We start from the raw sequence: 21,088 nt of genomic DNA, 5'->3' as shown, positions 1-21,088 counted from the left end.
TCAACTCAGTTCGGTGGATAACTAACATTAGCCATGTCTGTTGCCTACAGTAAAGTACTGCTTGCAGGTAATTCATACTGCGAAACTGCCTGCAACAAGGACTTGTGACCTTGTAAGCACTGTCTGTGACAATTCCTGCCTGGGACTGTAGTGGGACGTCCACACGCCTCACAGTCATGAGGAGAAATGCCCTGAATTTGACAAAAAGTGAATTGGATTAGAATCACTTACTCACTGCAACCTAGCTAGAATGTTTGCCAGCACAGAGAGATAGTTTGGGGAATGCACAGTTAGCACAGGGGGTCAGGGGGTCAGACTGCAGCACAGTTAGCACAGGGGATCAGGTGGTCAGACTGCAGCACAGTTAGCACAGGGGATCAGGTGGTCAGACTGCAGCACAGTTAGCACAGGGGATCAGGGGGTCAGACTGCAGCACAGTTAGCACAGGGGATCAGGGGACCAGGGGGTCAGACTGCAGCAGTATGTTTAGAGTGGGAGGGGAAGAAAGTTAGTGTAGTTATTGCATTGAAAAAGGTGCACTGCACTTTGATCTAATAGAAGAATGTTTGTACGATTTGGATTACATCAAAGCGCATGTTTAAACGATGGACATATTCACATCAAGTGAGACTAGAGCACCAGTTCCTTCTCCACCATGGCCTGGTGTCCCCATTGCCCCACCACACTTTGCACTGAAACCATTGATGTCACCCCATTGTGTGGTTAGGCCCGCCAATGACCACCAAACTACGAGGGCCCTACATTATTATTATTAGTATGATTATTATTATTTTTTATTATTTTAATAATAATAATAATAATAATAATTGTATTATTATTAATATTGTAAAGAAACACTATCATTACCACTAGTCGCCCAGGCCGCACACACTAGGGAAATGTACGAAAGGCTTTTACTCAATTATAATGCCAAATGCCACCAGTAAGTATGCTAGCACACTTGTATACCTTTAAACCTACACTTGTATACCTTTTAAAAGGTTTACAGAAGCCTTTCATCTGAGTGTTTGAAATGCTTATGCATATCTTTTAGGTGGTTAGCTAAAACTCCTTGTAGTTCCTTTAACATGCTCTCATTGGTCACTTTAAAAAAAAAAACATCTGTCTACCTTGTGTTACTATGCAAGTGCATCTGTCTGTACACATTATGGAACCTGTCACATCAGCAGTTTTAGATCAAATAAACTTCAAATCATGCGTTTACTTGATGTGTGCATATTCAACTTTGGATACAAAGGAAAATCTTAAGATCTCACTGTTTCCCTCTTAGCTAGTGTTGGGGTTGGCTCAATCGTCACGGTGACCATTGCTGCTTCAGACGATGCCCACGGAGTATTCCAATTCAGTGCCAATTCACTGTCACTTAATGGAACCGAGCCAGAACAGAACCACAGCACTGTAATTCTTCAGGTGAGAAGGTTTCTTTCATTAATACCCCCTTTGTGTCAGTCTTAAAGTGGCCCCTGGTTTCTGCCGATAGATGATCTGTCTTTCTTTCTGGTCCACAGGTGATGCGCTCCTTTGGCGCGCTGTCCAATTTGACGTTGTTCTGGGAGGTGGAGCCAGCTGCAAAGCAAGAGCTGTTGCACACAATGGGGAACTTGACCTTCGGTGTTGGGCAGATTGTGTCCAACATTGTTTTACAGGTCTCCGAAGATGAAATCCCAGAACTAGATAAGACCTTCAGGGTGATCCTGTCTAATGTGTCCCATGGCCGCTTGGGTGAGAGCTCGGTCGCATCTCTGACAATATTGGCAAGCGACGATCCCTACGGGCTCTTTGTGTTTCCGGAGAGCGAGCGTTCGGTACGGATATCTGAGGCCAACATTACTGTCACCCTCACCATACAGCGTCAAAAAGGCCTCATTGGGAGGGTGAGGGTAGCATACCAGACTCTGAAAGAGACAGATGCCGCTCCATTTCACACACCAGGAATCGGTCGAGCCACTGAAGGCAGAGACTTCATTCCCACGAGGTCGTCGGTGACATTTACAGCTAACCAGAGTGAGGCCAATGTGACCTTGCAGGTTCTTGATGATAAGGACTCAGAACGGGGAGAATCTATCTTCATGGAGCTGGTCAGTGTCGCCCTCATAGACGGAGGACAAGATCGACCAAGTGAGGAGATTGTCCAGCAGTAAGTTGTGTTCTCAGTGAATGTCTACAGTATGTGACACTCGTATTACTTTCTCTCACTTCTCAGTTGCACCTAGTCTTGGATCGAGAGCTGCCACTGTTGCCCAGGTGATAATACAGCCCAGTGACGATGCATTTGGAATGCTGCAGCTGTCTGCCTCGGCAGTGACAGTGGCAGAATATTACGTTGGACCCATTATCAACGTGACTCGTGTTGGAGGAATCTTTGCTGACGTATCTGTCAAGTTCATAGCAGTGCCATTGACTGCCACGTTTGGTAAATGATTACATCTTTTTCTTTTTAAATATCTTTGTGTACAGTTGGTGTTACAGAATTAGTACAAGTAGTTATTTAGCTAATTTCGGTGTTTGATTTATTGCAAAATGGAACATTTCCCCAAAAATATCTCAAGTGATTTTTGACAGTTATATGCAACTATATATGTGTCCTCATTAACAATATTGAAATATGTATTTTTAAGTGCACTAACTTAATAACACCTCTGGCAACCTTCAGGGGTGCAAATACACTGGTAAAATGTTGAAATTTTACCACCCACTTTTATGATTTAGTGTTTACCAAGTAGATTTATTTACATCTTAAGTTAATTGTGGACGTTACAAATTATATATATTGACTTCAGAAGTTCTATCAAAAGGTTTATGTGAACATAATTCACATTTGATTAATCTCATTTGATAGTGTTTCTAATGCACTATTAATAATCAGGGTAAGGTAGACATGGTGTAGATGTGGTTCTCACCAGCCACAGTGGCGAGTAGGTCAAGCAAATCTACCCACTCACAGACAATTACCCGCATTCGGTGGGTGGCAGGCGCTAATCTACCCACTCACAGACAATTACCCGCATTCGGTGGGTGGCAGGCGCTAATCTACCCACTCACAGACAATTACCCGCATTCGGTGGGTGGCAGGCGCTAATTTGTAGCCCTGCATGCCAAATGAAAGTGATATCCCTGATTACAGTAGAGAGCAGTGGGTTATTTAGGTATCTTTTTATTTAGGTAAATACATTTATTACTAAAACATAGAAGTGTACATTCATGTTTCATCTGGGAGCATTGAGCAGTGTGTGGTTGTATTCATGTTTCATCTGTGAGCATTGAACAGTGTGTGGTTGTATTCATGTTTCATCTGTGAGCATCCAACAGTGTGTGGTTGTATTCATGTTTCATCTGGGAGCATTGAGCAGTGTGTGGTTGTATTCATGTTTCATCTGGGAGCATTGAACAGTGTGTGGTTGTATTCATGTTTCATCTGTGAGCATCCAACAGTGTGTGGTTGTATTCATGTTTCATCTGGGAGCATTGAGCAGTGTGTGGTTGTATTCATGTTTCATCTGGGAGCATTGAACAGTGTGTGGTTGTATTCATGTTTCATCTGTGAGCATTCAACAGTGTGTGGTTGTATTCATGTTTCATCTGTGAGCATTCAACAGTCTGTGGTTGTATTCATGTTTCATCTGGGAGCATTGAACAGTGTGTGGTTGTATTCATGTTTCATCTGGGAGCATTGAACAGTGTGTGGTTGTATTCATGTTTCATCTGGGAGCATTCAACAGTGTGTGGTTGTGTTCAGGTGAGGACTTCACCATCGCCTCCTCTGACGTGGTTCTCCTGGAGGGGGAGACGAGTAAGGCGGTGCCCATCCTGGTCATCGATGACGTGGTGCCTGAGTTGGCGGAAACCTTCCGTATTGAGCTGCTCAACCAGACCACAGGGGGCGCACGACTGGGCCAACTGACACAAGCCATTATCACAATTCTGCCATCTGATGACCCCTTCGGCTCATTCGGTAAGGCCTGAACGGACACACAGTTTATTATGAATTATGAAACCTGATAGTTCAAATATACTTTCAGCTGTAATATCATACTGCTATATATAGCAGCTGCTATGTAATTTTTTTCATATTTTAATTTGACCTATCTCTGTATACGCTAAATGCTTTATAAGTGTTTCAGACAGATACCATTACCATTGAAGAGCCTGAATTGACTCCAGTGGAGATCTCGTTCCCCGTTGAGCGGAGGGCTGGGACGATGGGTCAAGTGACTGTACAGTGGCAGGCTATGGTCGGTGAACAGGAAGCTGTGTCCGACCTCTTACCTTCGTCTGGAGAATTACACTTTGCAGCCGGTGAAACCATAAAAACCTTAAAGGTTGAAGTGCTTCCAGATGATATTCCAGAAATCACAGAGGTGAGAGTGCACATGTGCATGCGTACGACAACAACTTTGAGCCCTATTATGTTCAGTATGCTCATTCAGCGTTGTTTTGCAGATAATCAAGTTGAAACTCATTGGTGCCACTAATGGAGGGAGCATCGGAGCACGGAGCATTGCAAACATTGTTGTTCCGGCTAATGACAATCCCTATGGAACAGTCCACTTTGATCAGTCAGTGTACCGTGTGCTGGAACCCTTACAAGGAGTCTACATTGCCAACATCACTGTGCGAAGGAAGTAAGACCCCTAGAGTAGTTTCTGATCGTAGTTTAATTCTGCATATGTATACATCAATGAAAATGTGTTGGACCTGAATGCACATACAGCTCACAATCAAATATACTGTATACAGTATTTGCTAAGTTGTTCATTCCAGAAATGTTAGTCAGCTCACATATCAACTCTATTCAACTGGCACACTGTTTCCTTGTAATACTATTCCTGTCATTTTCATCTATCTACGGAATAAACACATTACATTCATAGTTTGTGTTTAAACACACTCCACAGGAATACACCAAGCCTTCATAAATGAATTTTATGTTTGTATATTTTTTTTTAACTAATACTAACTATGCTTGAGACACGAAGGATGAAAATTATATTTAGCAGGCGCTTTCGTGAGAAAACGATTTTTTGGGACTCCAACCCTATAATGACCAAGATAGCGGTGAAGAAATAAATCTGGTGAAATTGTTCTGAAAATAGGCTAGGGGCCCAGTTACGGCAGCAAAAGGGTAGTCTATCAGGTATTAATTAATCAGAGTTGATTTCTAGTATATTTCAGTTATTTACTTTTAATGTTTTAGACACAGACACATAACCTAATTTTGACTTTGGAACTATACAAAAGCATACATGTTAAAAATACAAATATTGACTGGGAAAGTATGTGTAAGTACATTTTGTATATTCCAGAAAATGGTGATGACTTTCATGGGGGGTTGAGCAATTTAGTAAGTCATTGTATTTATTCATTCATTCATTTGTTTGTTTGTGTGTTTGTTTGTTTGTTTGTTTGTTTCCCAGAGGTGGTCATTTTGGTCTCCTGGAGATCCTCTACAGCACATCGGAGCTCGATGTGGTGAGCATTGCACGGATGGAGGGACAGAACGCTTTGATTTATTACGACACTATTAGAGGTGTTTCCTTCAGTGCCACCCCCGGGTCAGTCAGTGTCAACTCCTCCTCTCAGAACCCTCTCAGCACCTGTGCTGAAGTGTGCCTCCTGGAACGGGCTTGCGTGGCCTTCTCTCTCACCAACACCTCCACTGGCCCCCTCTCGTGTGTCTGGGTGGATGACAGCACTGGGGAACTCAATCCTGACCGCCAAACCATCACCTACATCAAAAACACAACATCTGTCATGTCGCTCTTGAGTTCCCAGGCCCTCACTGGAGCTGACTACACCCCCGTGACTGCCCAAACAGCGATCATGGCAGACGGCTCGGGAGAAGCCAACCTTACGGTGACAATCCTCACTGACTCGTTGGCAGAGATGGATGAGAGTTTTAATGTGCACATCCTCAACGTTAGCCTGGTCAATGTGTGGGTGGAAGACGAGAACCTGCCGACTGTGGGCCAACCGGATTCAGCCCTGGTGACCATTAGTATGAATGGTGATGCATTTGGGGTATTTATGTTGTACATCCTTAACCCTGAAGCCGCAGAGGATGGCCTGTACCTGGAGATCAGCGAGGAGCCGCAGACATCTGTCCTTCTTGTCATCGAGAGGACTGGTGGGAGTTTGGGGAAGGTGACCGTGGAGTGGAAATATGTTGGAGGTAGTGCAAGGCCCGATCTGGATTTCATTGGAACGGGTGAAACGCTCGCATTTGGAGATGGTAGGGGCTTGAGAAAGCCGCCGTGTGACACTTGGGATTTACTGCATGCATACTGATGCAATCCCTTTCAAGTACCTGTTTCATTCTGATCCGTTCACACTCTGTTTCACAAAGGTGATGTGAAGAAGACCATAAGACTCTTCATCACTGATGACGAGGAGCCGGAGGGAAATGAAACCCTGATAATTGGCCTGGTCGGGACGGAAGGAGGCAGCCGCATCCTGCCGGGCGCTGATTCAATCACCATCCTTATTCTTGCCAATGATTTTGCCGCTGGAGTTGTGGGCTTCAGCAACTCCTCCAGATCAGTCGTCACACATAGAGGTAGATTCAGTCGCAGATTTACGATATTGTGTGTATGTGTGCGTGTGACTGTGTGTGTGTGTGTGAGTGTGTGTGTGTGTGTGTGTGTGTGAGTGTGTGTGTGTGTGTGTGTGTGAGTGTGTGTGTCAAGCAGATGATTCCTACTTAAATCAGTGTGGGGTATATATATATTAACATACATTTATGATGACATCACTTGTCGATTAGCGGAACAAGACAAAAGGCAACCTCTCAGCAGATTTGGACTATGCCAAAGTAATATGTAATGCTAGAGTATTTATTGCCGCAAATATGCGACAATGCTTGGTCGTACAAAATACAGAGTTAAAGTCAAACTACTTGAGCCCCACTGTAATTTGCCTTTACGTGTGTGCATTTAAATCAGTCTGTTGTGCCTGCCCGGTATGAATGAGCACAAGCTGCAGTGCAGGAATCATTAACAGGTCAGAGTCTTACGATGGAGCATTACTGACATTTGTGTTATTAGGGGACCTAGCGGTGCCTGTAGGGGGTGCTATAATAAGCAAATTAACGTTTTCGAACATATCTCGGTTTTTCATCTGATTTATTGAAAGCTCCTGAATGTAATGTTCCCTATTCCGCCACCCCTATACTAAACTCCCTGCACAAGTTGGCAGGACTGAATGTAATGTTCCCTATTCCGCCACCCCCTATACTATACTATACTACACAAGTTGGCAGGACTGAATGTAATGTAATTCTGCCCCCCCTATAATATACTTCCTGCACAAGTTGGCAGGTAGACAACTCCTCAATCAAATCTGAAGGCATGGCCCATAATACATAACTCTAGGCACATTTAGCTATATTAACAACTAAAACAAGTTAGCAGGTAGACAGCTCCTTCTCCAGTCACCCATGCTGAAGAGGGTGCTTAGTTCGACTCCATTTAATGTTGACGGGCAGTGGGGGAAAACTAAAAGGTGCGCATCAATCAAATCTGAAGGCATGGCCCATAATACGTACATAACTCTAGGCACATTTAGCTCAAATCTGAAGGCATGGCCCATAATACGTACATAACTCTAGGCACATTTAGCTCAAATCTGAAGGCATGGCCCATAATACATAACTCTAGGCACATTTAGCTCAAATCTGAAGGCCTGGCCCATAATACGTACATAACTCTAGGCACATTTAGTAGACGCTTTTATCCAAAGCAACTTACATATGTGTGACTTACAATGTATACACATTTTACATTTACACTGATGGCACACTGCACATCAGGAGCAATTAGGGGTTCAGTGCCTTGCTCAAGGACGAAATCGAACTAGCAACCTTCTGATTACTAAACGACTTACTTACCTCCTGTAACTCTAGGCACATTTAGCTATATTAACAACTAACACATGTCAATAGCTCAAGTACCACTGCACCTATATATTTATAGACTTATACTTCATATAATAATAATAATAATAATCATCATATGCTTCATTTTATTAGATTTGCATAATGCCGTTTGGCTCTCTCGGGAAAATGGCTGCCAATGGTCAATCACATTTCAGCAGTCAGTATTTTGCCAGAGTAAATGACTGTTCTTCATAAATTGTATTTTATTTTGGATAAGATGTTTGTGTTTGATCTACTAACTTCCGTTTGCATTTTGTCACATGTGCACCATGTTAGTGGTATGTAGCCTACACATACATGCTCACACACAAATACACAATTGATGGATTAATATTGGTTGGTTTGCGCTGTTTCTGCAAATTCCCACATTTCAGATAGGAACACACTCTGGTTAAAAGGACAAAATCACATGGTCCCGTCCAAGTGCCTTTAAGTGGAGTCAATTCAATTCAATTCAATTGTATTTGTATTGTTCCAATAACAATTAAGCCTGGACAAAAAGACAAAATGACCTCAGCTAAAAGAGGGGACTCTCTATCTGCCGCATAGAGAAGCATGAAGTAAAGGTGGGGGTGGAAGGGAGGTGAGGAGAGAAGTTGAAGAGAGAATCAGGAGTAAGCAAATTGATTCATACAGTACATGTATCAGGGGATCCCCTCTGGAGTACCATCCTGGTTTAGGGTAAGGTAGTTAGTCACACACACACACACACACACACACACACACACACACGCACACACGCACACACTCACACAGACACACACACACACACACACACACACACACACACTCACACAGACACACACACACACACACACACACACACACACACGCACACACTCACACAGACACACACACACACACACACACACACACATCCTGGTTTAGGGTAAGGTTAGTGTGGTAACCTAGCCAAAGACACGGACCATGAAGAATGATATATCGAGTTGAAGCTTTATATGAAATAGCAGAGGTTGCAATACAGAGTATACTCAGGTACTTTACTCGTGCATACAGAATGAGGGGAAGTTCTAAACTGCTGTTAATTTATGCTAGAGCTCCACCTAGTGGTATAACAAAAGACTGATATCGTAAACATTACAACAGTTAGGATTTGGATAAGAACCCAGAAGGGAAAAACACTGGTAAGGAACTCCGGTGAGCTTAGGCGCCCAAAGAGGACGAGTAATATGCCCACTTCACCAGTATCACCAACATAGCCCAATATGATATATATAGAGAGGGGAAGAGGTGGAAGGAGAGGGAGAAGTTGCCTCGCATGGTCATTTTTCATTTTAGTTATACATAGGAAAAATATGTTTCATTCTTTCTGCTATTTATTGGGAAGATACCGGCTTTGGGTTAGATCAATTCCCAGGTTTTGGTTAAGAATCAGATAGACTGCGATACATGAAAGCCATATTTTACGGGTGTTCTCAATTTGCACATCCCTTGCAGCATCTGAGACCTGTTTAGCAGAGCCCCAGGCCACTTACCCAATGTCTGTCTACGGTGCCTTGTTCACACACACACACACACACACACACACACACACACACACACACACACACATGTAACTCCTATATACTTTAGAGAAAGAGGGGAAGAGGTGGAAGGAGAGGGAGAAGTTGCCTCGCATGGTCATGAGACCTGTTTAGCAGAGCCCCAGGCCACTTACCCAATGTCTGTCCACGGTGCCTTGTTCACACACACACACACACACACACACACACACACACACACACACACACACATGTAACTCCTATATACTTTAGAGAAAGAGGGGAAGAGGTGGAAGGAGAGGGAGAAGTTGCCTCGCATGGTCATGAGACCTGTTTAGCAGAGCCCCAGGCCACTTACCCAATGTCTGTCCACGGTGCCTTGTTCACACACACACACACACACACACACACACACACACACACACACACACACATGTAACTCCTATATACTTTAGAGAAAGAGGGGAAGAGGTGGAAGGAGAGGGAGAAGTTGCCTCGCATGGTCATGAGACCTGTTTAGCAGAGCCCCAGGCCACTTACCCAATGTCTGTCCACAGTGCCTTGTTCAAAGGTCATAAGGTCAAATGTAATGATGTCATAAGGGGCGACAGTGGTACAGTGGTAGAGAAGTCGTTTAGTAATCAGAAGGTTCCCTGTCGAAGCGTCCTTGAGCAAGACACTGAACCCCTAATTGCTCCTGATGTGCAGTGTGCCATCAGTGTAAATGTAAAATGTGTATACATTGTAAGTCGCACATATGTAAGTCGCTTTGGATAAAAGCGTCTGCTAAATGACTAAATGTAAATGTAAGGTCAAATGTATCGTGTGTCCTAGGTGAAAGAGTGACTCTACGTGTGGACAGGACAGCTCCTGGCATCGGCAATGTTACTGTTGGCTGGAGAGTCCTTGGTGCCAGTGTCCTTCTAGCCTTCACTGAAACTTCAGGACAACTCTTCTTCCCTGAAGTAAACTCATTTGACTGTGCATGTATAGTTGAAGTCTACTGTAATGCTGTCAATGTTCACATAAAACAGACTGACAATTTTGGTGACTTTGGTGACTGTATAATGTATGACTGAGAAGAAAAACAGGTTCTGATCTAAACAGCCAAAATATTGTATGGTATAAGATGAATAAACCTTATGCATTAAGTGCAATGGATTTCACTTGACAGGTCTATCTATATAATGCATTACATGCATCCAAAAACATTTGAAAAAAGTTTTATTTAGAATGGAAAAAGGACTTTATACATCACACTTCTAATTCTAATTCAAATTTCAGCTGAAAAAAAAGAAATCTAAATTCAGTAGTGTGTTTGTGTTTGTTTATGTGTTTAAGTGTTTCTCTTTCAGGGCATGCTGAGTGACACAATCATTCTCCAACTGTTGGATGATAATATCCCAGAAGAGAGGGAGGTTTATAGAGTGACTCTCTACAACATTTTGACTGAAGGTACCTAACATTGTTCTGTGTCTTGTTTGGCTTGTCCTACAATGTTAAAGCGACTTTGGGTATTTAGAAAAGCGCTGTATAAAATTGAATTATTATTATTATTATTATTATTGTTAAAGGTGTGCTAGTGGGGAAGAGAACCACAGTAGAAGGGGATGGTCTGCAGTCAGTACTCTGCTGCATGTTACAAAAACTAATATAGGTAAAATAGCTTTTAAGTTATTTGCTTCCCATAAATGGAACACTGTTCAAGTGGAGTTGAAATTAACCAAGTATTTGTCTGTCAACCAATTTAAGAGCATTTTAGATAATAAGGATGTGCCTCAATGCTGTTGTTTTAAATGATTCTCTGATTTAATTTTTTTACTTTGTTATTTTTTTTTTTATATATATATACTTAATTTCTGAGTTGTTTAATGTGTTTTTTTTATTTATTTTGTCTGTTTTGTTTTGTTATGGTTTGTTTATTTATTGTTCCTCTGTACTATGTAGCCTCAATCAGGGCATCGCTGCAAAAGAGCCCTGTGCTCAGTCAATTCTCCCTGAATAAACAATGATGATGATGTTGAGAAGTTCACTGTGGTATGAACCATGATCGCTTGGATAAAAGCGTTGGCAAAATACTTATATATATAGTATATAAATACTGTAAGTCAAGTCAGTGACGATGAGTAATAACTACATAGTTGTGTGCAAACATATCAGTCTAATAAAATAATGTTAAAGTCTTATTTGCACTTGAGTGCACTTGTTCCCAGCGAGTATGCCATGGGACATTTCTGTGTCGATGCGATTGAACTTGTTACGGAGGCAGCGAATAAAGCGTTAACATGACTTGACTTGACTGATATGTTTGCATATTGGTCATACATAACTATGTAGTTATTGCCCATCATCACTGGCTACACGTTTTGCGGTGTTATGTTGGTCCATTATGGCGTAACTTCCAGACAGGGAGCATACTGAGCACTGGTGAGTTTACTTGCAAGTAAACTTGTGACCAGATTGAGAGATATGCCACCTGTGTCGTCGGTCATGAGTCTTTTTGAACCTTCTGTTGGTATTCTGCTGTCATCCCCAAATTCTGTTTGTATTAAATTTTACATTTAGTCATTTAGCAGACGCTTTTATCCAAAGCGACTTACAAGGATGTATACACATTTTTTTTTACATTTACACTGATGGCACACTGCACATCAGGAGCAATTAGGGGGTTCAGTGTCTTGCTCAAGGACGCTTCGACAGGGAATCGAACTAACAACCTACTGATTACTAACCGACTTCTCTACCTCCTGTACCACTGTATGGACCCCTAGGGGTGGTATCCAGTGGACGAGCTATCCTGGCCCCACAGGGCAGTGAAGCAACAGTGAGTGTGGAGGCTGATGATGTGCCCTCCAGTGTGTTGACCATCGTGCCCTCTTCTCTGCGGGTGACCACGCCCGAGGAGGATATTACGCTTCACATTTTCATCAGGCGTCAGTTTGGAGCCTCAGGTGAACATCAGATTATTTTATTGAATTAAAATTGTAACCAGATAATTTTGACAAACAAGCAATGCAGGTGTTGTGAGGCTAACTTTGTTTGTATAGACAATTGTTTGAAGTAAAATCAGAAACAGTAAAATGACAGTGGTTGTTTTTGTGAAAAGCCGTTTATTTTAGTCATTTTTTTAGCAGTGGAACCAGGGAAGTCGCAAAATGTGAGCACGAAAAATGACATATTGATGTCAATCTGAGCAGACATTGTAAACGATCCCTCAGTGTGTGTGTGTGTGTGTGTGTGTGTGTTTAATTTTGTATTTGTGAATATGGTATGCACACTGACTCTGCTTTCACAAAATGATGATCAATATCCCACTTCTGTTGAGTGTTGCCCAGAGTTAGAACTAAGAATGGAGTGGAGTATACATTCATCTTAAAGACTGTATTTTTTTAAACACAACATTGTTTAAGGAAAATACTCTCCTTTTTTAATGTAACTGTAAACTTTCACACCATCTATCAGTGAACAACTGAGAGACATTGTCAAGTGAAATAGCTACTGAGCTCGCAATCCTAACCAGCTACTTCAAGTTCATTCAAATTCATTTATTTATATTGTGCCAATAACAATTTAAATTGTCTCAAGGTGCTTGACAGAGCTCAGGGCAGGAACCCACTACTGTCATCATTTGTTAGAATTTATTTAAAGGCTCGCTAAGAATACACCATTTTAGAGATACAATCTCGCACTCCAGAAGTCGAGAAGTGACAACAACAATTAGAACAAATTGTCAAAGTGAAATAAGGAAAAGGCCCAAGATCGAAATGTGAAACCATATTGAACCATACCCAAGAGAACTCAGAAGGTTGTTGATATTTAAGACAATCAAATTACACCCTTCTGTGCTCCTAAAGCACCATGTTGATTGGCTGGGATTGTTTATGCAAACATGTTTGTTTCCCATTTACAGAGCCAGGACTGTGTTTGAACAGCGGCGTTTCTTTTAGCACAAACACTCAACAGAGAGCTAGAGGACTGTGAAGAGCAATTAGCTGAATTTGATAAAAAGATTATATGGGATTAGAGTCGCTGACCTTACCTTTAAGAATAATCTGCCCATATTCACTTTGGGAGTACATAGTACTTTCGACTGAAAATGAAGTGTCATTCTTTAATAATAACAATGTTAATATTAAACATTTAAAATATAATTATTATTATATATTATTTATAGTTAATATTTAAAATATTTTGGTTTGAAAGTGTGTTGAATGTATATAAAATGTGTATTGTGAGAAACCGGTATTTGAAGTTATAAACGGAAGGGTGTGAATTCTCTGTGAAGACACTGTGTGATCTGTTTCCCCCCAGGAGCGGTGAACATCAGCTACGCCACAGTGCGTGGCTCTAGGGTTTTATGTCTTTAATGGGCGCAATCCTGTTAGTAAATACGGCCCTGAGTGTGATCTGTTTCCCCCCCAGGAGCGGTGAACATCAGCTACGCCACAGTGCGTGGCTCCTTGACACATCTGACTGAAATGGAAGGCAGCTTGGCTGAACCTGGAGAGGACTTCCAGCCTGCCTTTGGTTCCATCACACTTCCGGACGGACAGACCTCAACATTCATTCCCATAGAAATTATAGATGTAAGATGTATAAATATCCTGTCAAAACATAATTTAAACAATAGAAAAAACATTGCAGTATCGGCATACTCTTTAAAGAAATGTTATCTAACAGCACGCAAGTAAAAGCAACCTCTGCAGTCCCTGTCTATTCCCCACAGTATAGAGAGTAGAATGAGTAAGATTGTCCCCAGTAAACTGAATCTGCCTGCTTTTTAAACTCTGGAACAAGAAAGACATTTTTTTCCAGCTTTTCATTGTTGCTGGTCTTAGCTGCTTTGATCACTTCCGCAGGCATAATCCTTGGTCTGACAAAACTGTCAGCTTTGCTATGAGCCCTAGCTTGTTATTGTTATTGTTACTGTTATTGTTATTGTTATTGTTTTACCTGACCTACACATGCCCTCAAAGAAGCTGATGTATGATGTCACAGAGTCTTGCAGTTTCACCAAGTTTGCTTTTGCAGATCCAAAGGAACTCTAGGCAGTAATTTAAAACAAGCCTGTCTCTCCAGCATTGCTTCACATGTCAATGTTCTTTACCTGAGCACAGGCTTTGCAGATAGTCATGCAGTGAACAGAGTGGATATGGGAAGAGTAAAGGGCGATACGAGTCCTGGACAACTGTGGAGCAGTAGTAGGATTGTTGTCATCCCTGGTGGGACCATTTATGTGTAGTCTTTATTTTGGCAGCTCTAGGCTCAGACTTAATCTGTTCAAATCCCCCAGAATGAAAGAGTCTGGCTGCCTGCACTCCATGCCAGTATACTGGGGAAATGGTAACACCTTCACCAGCACACTAGCATGCTTCTCCCTCCTGTGTCTCCTCCACGTCCCACAGATTTATGAACAAATGTTGAAAAAGAGTGTGGAGGAATCCGTTTGATGTGAGCAGTTCTTTTCTAGTGGATATAAGTAGGTTTGAGATACCAAACACGAGAATAAACAAACCAGATTAAATACCAGAGAATATTTTAAAGGATGGATACAGAGGACTTGCTTCATAGATCCATTACTCCTTCACTGAAGTTTCTGGGACACCCCTCTACCTAAAATTGTTGTTCAACCCATACATTTGTTCTGGTTGTAGCCACCTTATTAAATCTGTTTATTTCTATCTTTGCAGGATGACATTCCCGAATTACAGGAAGTATTCCTACTGAAGATAATGTCTGCTGTACTCCTAACCTCACTTGTGAATTTAGGTATGTTTGCTTCTGAATGATTGCTTCGTGTTTTTTACAGAGAGGAAGAGCCAGAGGAAGAACGACAGAGAGAGGACAGGATGTCTAACTCTGGTGCAATTCAACCACGTCCATTGATTGTCACAAAATTAAATAAACTTTTCTAAACCTTCTGTTCAATAAGATAGATAAGTAGGTAGTAGCTAGGGATTTGCATGAGTAATGTTACTATTTGGATGTCAGTATTCATTCAACATTCAATATTTGTAAATTGGGTCCATTTAGTGTCAACTTTGCCAACCCATCTATGAAGAACAAAAATTCTAGAGCACATGTTTTACCCGGAAATGCACCAGTGGTTGTCTTCAGAGAATCAGCTGAAGCATGCTAATCTGTTTAGCCCATTTTGGCCCAGTTAACAGTTAGTGTCAAACTGTATGCCAACATTGTTCAGCTGAAGTTGGATATGTCTGTAGATACTGTTAAAACATTTAATTTACCTGGGCATCACCCAAATGTGTCAATTAGCGTAATGAGACAAAAACAGACTGGAAAGCAAGTCCTTCTCCCCCCCAGCGTTCAGACAGACTCTCAATGCAGATTCGGACTGTGCAAAAGTAATTACTAATACGGTAGAGCAGGGGTTCTCAAAAGTCATTACTAATGCGGTAGAGCAGGGGTTCTCAAAAACTTTTGCAAGCTGGGTCAAGTTCTACAGGACTTGGACTCCCCCGTAGATTGATATATTAGGAGCAATTTCGAAATGCCGTGCCGTATGGCAGTGAACCAAAGTAAATATCCACACTCCACCCTCTCTCCTCCCTCAGTTACACTCATTGTATGATGCTTAAGTTCCTCAGTTCCACTCATTGTATGATGCTTAAGTTCCTCAGTTCCACTCATTGTATGATGCTTAAGTTCCTCAGTTCCACTCATTGTATGATGCTTAAGTTCCTCAGTTCCACTCATTGTATGATGCTTAAGTTCCTCAGTTCCACTCATTGTATGATGCTTAAGTTCCTCAGTTCCACTCATTGTATGATGCTTAAGTTCCTCAGTTCCACTCATTGTATGATGCTTAAGTTCCTCAGTTCTACTCATTGTATGATGCTTAAGTTCCTCAGTTACACTCATTGTATTATGCTTAAGTTCCAAAATGGCAAAAGCAAGCAGCAGATCAACCAAAAAGGAAATTTCAGCGAATGTGAGGTGGAAGTGCTCTTACTTGATGTAAAGGCATGAAAACACATTTTATTTGGCAATTTGTCATCATTGATAACAAAAGTAAACAGTTGCAGAGTGTCAGTGGCTGTAAATGCGGTGGATTCAGAGAACGCACAAACCCCAACATAATCCTCAGTCTGGGGGTTAGCAAGGCGGGTTAGCATCCATGTCTTGATTACTATGAATGCACTGGTAGTTAACTTGATTATGATTGGACATTTAATAAATTATTAATCAAGAATAGAACATATCCCATTTTTGAGAATATAGTTTAAAATGTGTCTTACATTTCTCCTCAGACATTGAGGACCGTGTGGCTGAAATCATCATTGAAGCTAATGATGGCATCCATGGTGTCATGAGCTGGCAGAGTATAAGGTGAGACTTATAGGGAATAAAGAGAGACCAACAGGGGATGGAGAAAACTGAAAACTGAAAATCTGAATACTTAGTAGACACTTAGTTAAGTAGTTACTGCACTAGATTCTATAGGTATGACAGTGAGCCTGATCTGTGCCTGAGTACAAATTAAACTAGCAGTGAAAAGATAATTTCATTAACTGAAATTAAAACAATGACTAAAAACAAAAAAAATAACTACAATAAGCACACTAAACTGAAAAAGAATTGCAGGCAAAATCAGCTTAATTGTTCCCCTTTGATTTGTGCTGCGGTTGCTATACCACTTCTTTTGTTTGACTTCTTGAGGGACACTGGCTCATATTCGATACATATTGTGAAGTTCTTCTAACTGAGATATGTATTGACACAAACTACATTTAGTGTTATTAAGTACCAGACTTTAGCTCGCTGTCTTTCTGAACCTCACCCTGGGCTTTCTTTGGGTGCTCACAAAGTTAACAAGCTCACAAGCTAACAAGCAAGGTGCATTGTCCCCCTTTCCATCCCTGTGTCTCCCATATATTGCAGGGAGTACGAAATGTATTTATTGAAACAAAAGTTGAAACAAAAACTTTACTTCAAACTAAATTGAAAAGTGATCACACAAGACCAGACCTAGGGGACTAGCCTGCAAAATAAAACCTAACCTATATCTGAAATAAAACTCTCGGTTTTGAGTCCATGTTAGAGTTCACCCTTGTTGATTTAACAGTAACTGCATTAAACTTTCTTATTTCTGTAGTTTTGAAGTGAATGAAACGGTGGGGCTGCTGACACTCGTGGCCTTCAGAGATAGAGGAGCCCATGGGGATGTTTCTGTATTCTTCTACGCCCAGAGCCTAGAAGCACAGTTGGGACAGGATTTCAACACCACTCCCTCGGTAAGACACAATATATTCTAAGATTGTGCTATATGCTAAAATAGTATACTGTACAAACTATAAAAGACAAACATTCTAATTTATTTTATTAATCAATTTACATTCATACACAGTATAATTACAAATAATGCATCCTGAGAGTCACCCTCCATTTCCTTTCTTCTTGCAGGTCTTACACTTTGCCCATGGAGAGAGATTTAAGTTCGTTGAGATACACATTTTGGATGACTCTCTTCCAGAAGGGGATGAGCAGTTCCTGGTGATTCTGGCCGACCCATCCACTGGTTTGGAGTTGGGTGCTAATGTTACAGGTACAGGTGTATAAATAGTCCACGCACAAGTGTCTTCACAATTAACCCAGGAAAACATTTATCTGTGAGCCTGATAAAGAAAAATGATCTACACACTATTGAATCACACATTCATGTAAATGTGTTCTCCGTCATTCGTGTGCTGTTTTAAATGCACACAGACTATACTCAGCTGCACAATGGTTCTCAACCTGTCCATGACTGACATTTATTCTTGTAAGGCATGGTGACTAATATTTTGATGTTAGACTTATTGCACATTCAGCAAGGGCTTTAATTGGCACTACAAATGTTCTTATATTTACTCCAAACATTCTGCAGTTGTTGTCAAACTTTACAACCATCAAAGAATTCTCCATTTGCTGCAACTCCAGCTTTGCAGAATTTAAAAAATTCAGTTCTATTCAGGAAAAAAAAAATCACCAACACCTTCTTGGGCTTATGACCCTATGATTAAAACCTCAGTAGGGTTCAGATCTAGAGATCATGTTGGCCTAGTTTAGAAGCGTGTTTCAGATCATCTGGATTAGATTTCCACCAGCCGAGAGACAAAACAAGACATTGTGAAAGAGAGGGAACCATTTCATTTGATTATTCTTCAACTTTTCAGTGTCCAAGCACCTTTACCAATAGGTCTGTGAGGAAACCAAAAAAATTGACAGAATGTTATTAGAGCAAGAGATTTTAAATCCATTCCTCTTTTTAGTGGAAACATTCATTGCATTGTTACTATTGTGAATGGCATTTCAACATAAAATCTGACTGACAAGCCATGCCATCATGATATATTGTAAATTTAAATGATCTTAAAATAAAACAATTGAACAGTCATAAGCCAATACATTTCAAAGATATTTTGGTCAGTTCACCTGATAGACATTGATAGACACCTTTACTACAAAGTGCATGTAGTCTTTCATTGCTTTCTGTAATGAGGGAGACGTTTCTTATCACAACACACTGCTCCATTGCTTTTTTATTTTGACCGATTAGAAAACAAAACTTTTACAAATTGAGAACATAAAAACTTGAAACAAAACAGTAAATAGTACATGCTACATTCATCTGAATTTGACATTTTAAGAGATGTTCAACCAGGAAACAAACATGGCATGAATAGTCAATATGAATGTATGGTCTTGGCATGTATAGTGAATATAAATTGTTTTTGTTTTTATCTGTGATCAGAAAATTTTATTCAGCCTCTTTACTGAACCCAAGGAGGTTTGCCTAACCCATGTGTCACAACACTGGCAGGGACTCAGTTTCAGCAGATCTCACAGTAATAAACTGTATTTAAACAAATCAGTCCAACACCCACATCCACAAACAAACATCAAAATCAGGAGACAGGTTGAAAGAACAGCCCAAGCAAAGCAAGCAAAAAAAAACAAATTCCAGAGAAAAAGACAGGCAGAGTTTGTAAATTGAAGTCAGAAGCAGGCAGAACATCCAGACAGTAGGCAGAGACTAAATCCAGAGATGGGCGAAATTCAAACATGGGTGCAAGCAGTGAAAGCAGGCAACCAATACGACATAAACAGTAAGATTAACAGGCAAAAGACATGCAGTACATTCAAAGCCAGTACAAAGTCAGGCTGGAACGACACTTAAGAAAGATCTGTATCTGGCAGCCTTAAAGAGGCGGAGGGCAAAGAGTGGTCAAGGAAGAGGTGTGTAGGATAAAGGGGCAGGGTCAAGGAAGAGGTGTGTAGGATAAAGGGGCAGGGTCAAGGAAGAGGTGTGTAGGATAAAGGGGCGGGGTCAAGGAAGAGGTGTGTAGGATAAAGGGGCGGGGTCAAGGAAGAGGTGTGTAGGATAAAGGGTGACGGGGCGGTGACAGAGGCGGGGTCAAGGAAGATCTGTGTAGGATAAAGGCTGACAGGGGCGGGGTCAAGGAGGAGGTGTGTAGGATAAAGGGTGACATGGGCGGGGTCAAGGAGGAGGTGTGTAGGATAAATGCTGACAGGGGCAGGGTCAAGGAGGAGGTGTGTAGGATAAAGGCTGACAGGGGCGGGGTCAAGGAGGAGGTGTGTAGGATAAAGGGTGACATGGGCGGGGTCAAGGAGGAGGTGTGTAGGATAGATGGTGACAGGGGCGGGGTCAAGGAAGAGGTGTGTAGGATAAAGGGGCGTGGTCAAGGAAGAGGTGTGTAGGATAAAGGGTGACATGGGCGGGGTCAACACCGCATCGCAAAACACACATGGTAAAGAAAAACAAAAACAAACCCACATGTGTCAACATACTGTAAACTGGCAGGCAGGAGAAGAAAACAAAACAGTTCAAGTTCATACAGGAGTACCGACATCATGGCCCACTCTGGGTCATAGTCAACCAGTTGGAGCCACTGCTTTAGCTGGTATGATGATCATATGATCATTAATATTAATATGATCAGTTCTATGTTCTGTGTGATACGGTACAGTGTTGTGAATGAGCTGATAACGAAAGAGAGGATACACTGCCTGCTCCAATAGTGCTTTTTCAATCTGTTTCCATAGCGACGGTGACCATCTTGGCTAGTGATGATGGCCATGGGGTAATATCCTTCAACAACAGTGAACACTTCCTGTTGAGGGAGCCCACCTTTAAGTTTGGGATCAGTGAGAGTGTGGCTGAGCTCTATGTGTTCAGAAACCCGTCACAAGGGACCTTTGGCACAGTCAGTGTCCAGTTCTCAGTGGCTGACAGCAATGGCTCACTTAACACCAGTGATCTAATGCCCTCAGAGGGTTTTGTGGTGCTGGAGGATGGAGTCAGATTTAAGGTGAGTTTTATTTTATTTTACCATATTAAAATATTTTTTTTTTGGATATAGGAATTTTCTGAGAAATCTTTATCACTTAGCCAATAAAAAATGAGAACACACCATGCTTTTGTGCTTGTCGAAAACTACAAATCTCTGTGAGACAGGGATGACACAGATAAGGTTACAGCCTACGTTGCATTCTTTCATAAATAACCTTTGGCAGGGATGTTTATGATAAACTAGCGAACTTTCCTAACACAGCCAAACATCAAATAAGTGCAACACAAATCATAGCAAGACAGCTAATAAGTTATTACTGA

At 41.4% G+C, this 21,088-nt stretch overlaps 1 protein-coding gene across 1 annotated transcript in view; it reads left to right on the top strand.

The window, feature by feature from the left end:
* Window positions 1–21,088, top strand: part of adgrv1 (adhesion G protein-coupled receptor V1) — a 130,363-nt gene that overhangs the window by 43,925 nt on the left and 65,350 nt on the right. The window contains exons 26-42 of the mRNA XM_031585443.1: window positions 1,292–1,431; window positions 1,530–2,139; window positions 2,225–2,434; window positions 3,758–3,973; window positions 4,135–4,379; window positions 4,462–4,643; window positions 5,436–6,250; window positions 6,365–6,574; window positions 10,288–10,418; window positions 10,809–10,908; window positions 12,225–12,404; window positions 13,876–14,039; window positions 15,144–15,222; window positions 16,725–16,803; window positions 17,570–17,708; window positions 17,878–18,019; window positions 20,521–20,786. Of these exons, the coding sequence (XP_031441303.1) occupies window positions 1,292–1,431; window positions 1,530–2,139; window positions 2,225–2,434; window positions 3,758–3,973; window positions 4,135–4,379; window positions 4,462–4,643; window positions 5,436–6,250; window positions 6,365–6,574; window positions 10,288–10,418; window positions 10,809–10,908; window positions 12,225–12,404; window positions 13,876–14,039; window positions 15,144–15,222; window positions 16,725–16,803; window positions 17,570–17,708; window positions 17,878–18,019; window positions 20,521–20,786 (3,908 nt within the window). The remainder of the gene's footprint in view (window positions 1–1,291; window positions 1,432–1,529; window positions 2,140–2,224; window positions 2,435–3,757; window positions 3,974–4,134; window positions 4,380–4,461; window positions 4,644–5,435; window positions 6,251–6,364; window positions 6,575–10,287; window positions 10,419–10,808; window positions 10,909–12,224; window positions 12,405–13,875; window positions 14,040–15,143; window positions 15,223–16,724; window positions 16,804–17,569; window positions 17,709–17,877; window positions 18,020–20,520; window positions 20,787–21,088) is intronic.

The sequence above is a fragment of the Clupea harengus genome, chromosome 18 (assembly GCF_900700415.2).
Source record: "Clupea harengus chromosome 18, Ch_v2.0.2, whole genome shotgun sequence".
Classification (NCBI taxonomy): Eukaryota; Metazoa; Chordata; class Actinopteri; order Clupeiformes; family Clupeidae; genus Clupea; species Clupea harengus.
Note: the sequence above shows the minus strand (reverse complement) of the source record. Positions and strands in the feature narration are given on the sequence as shown.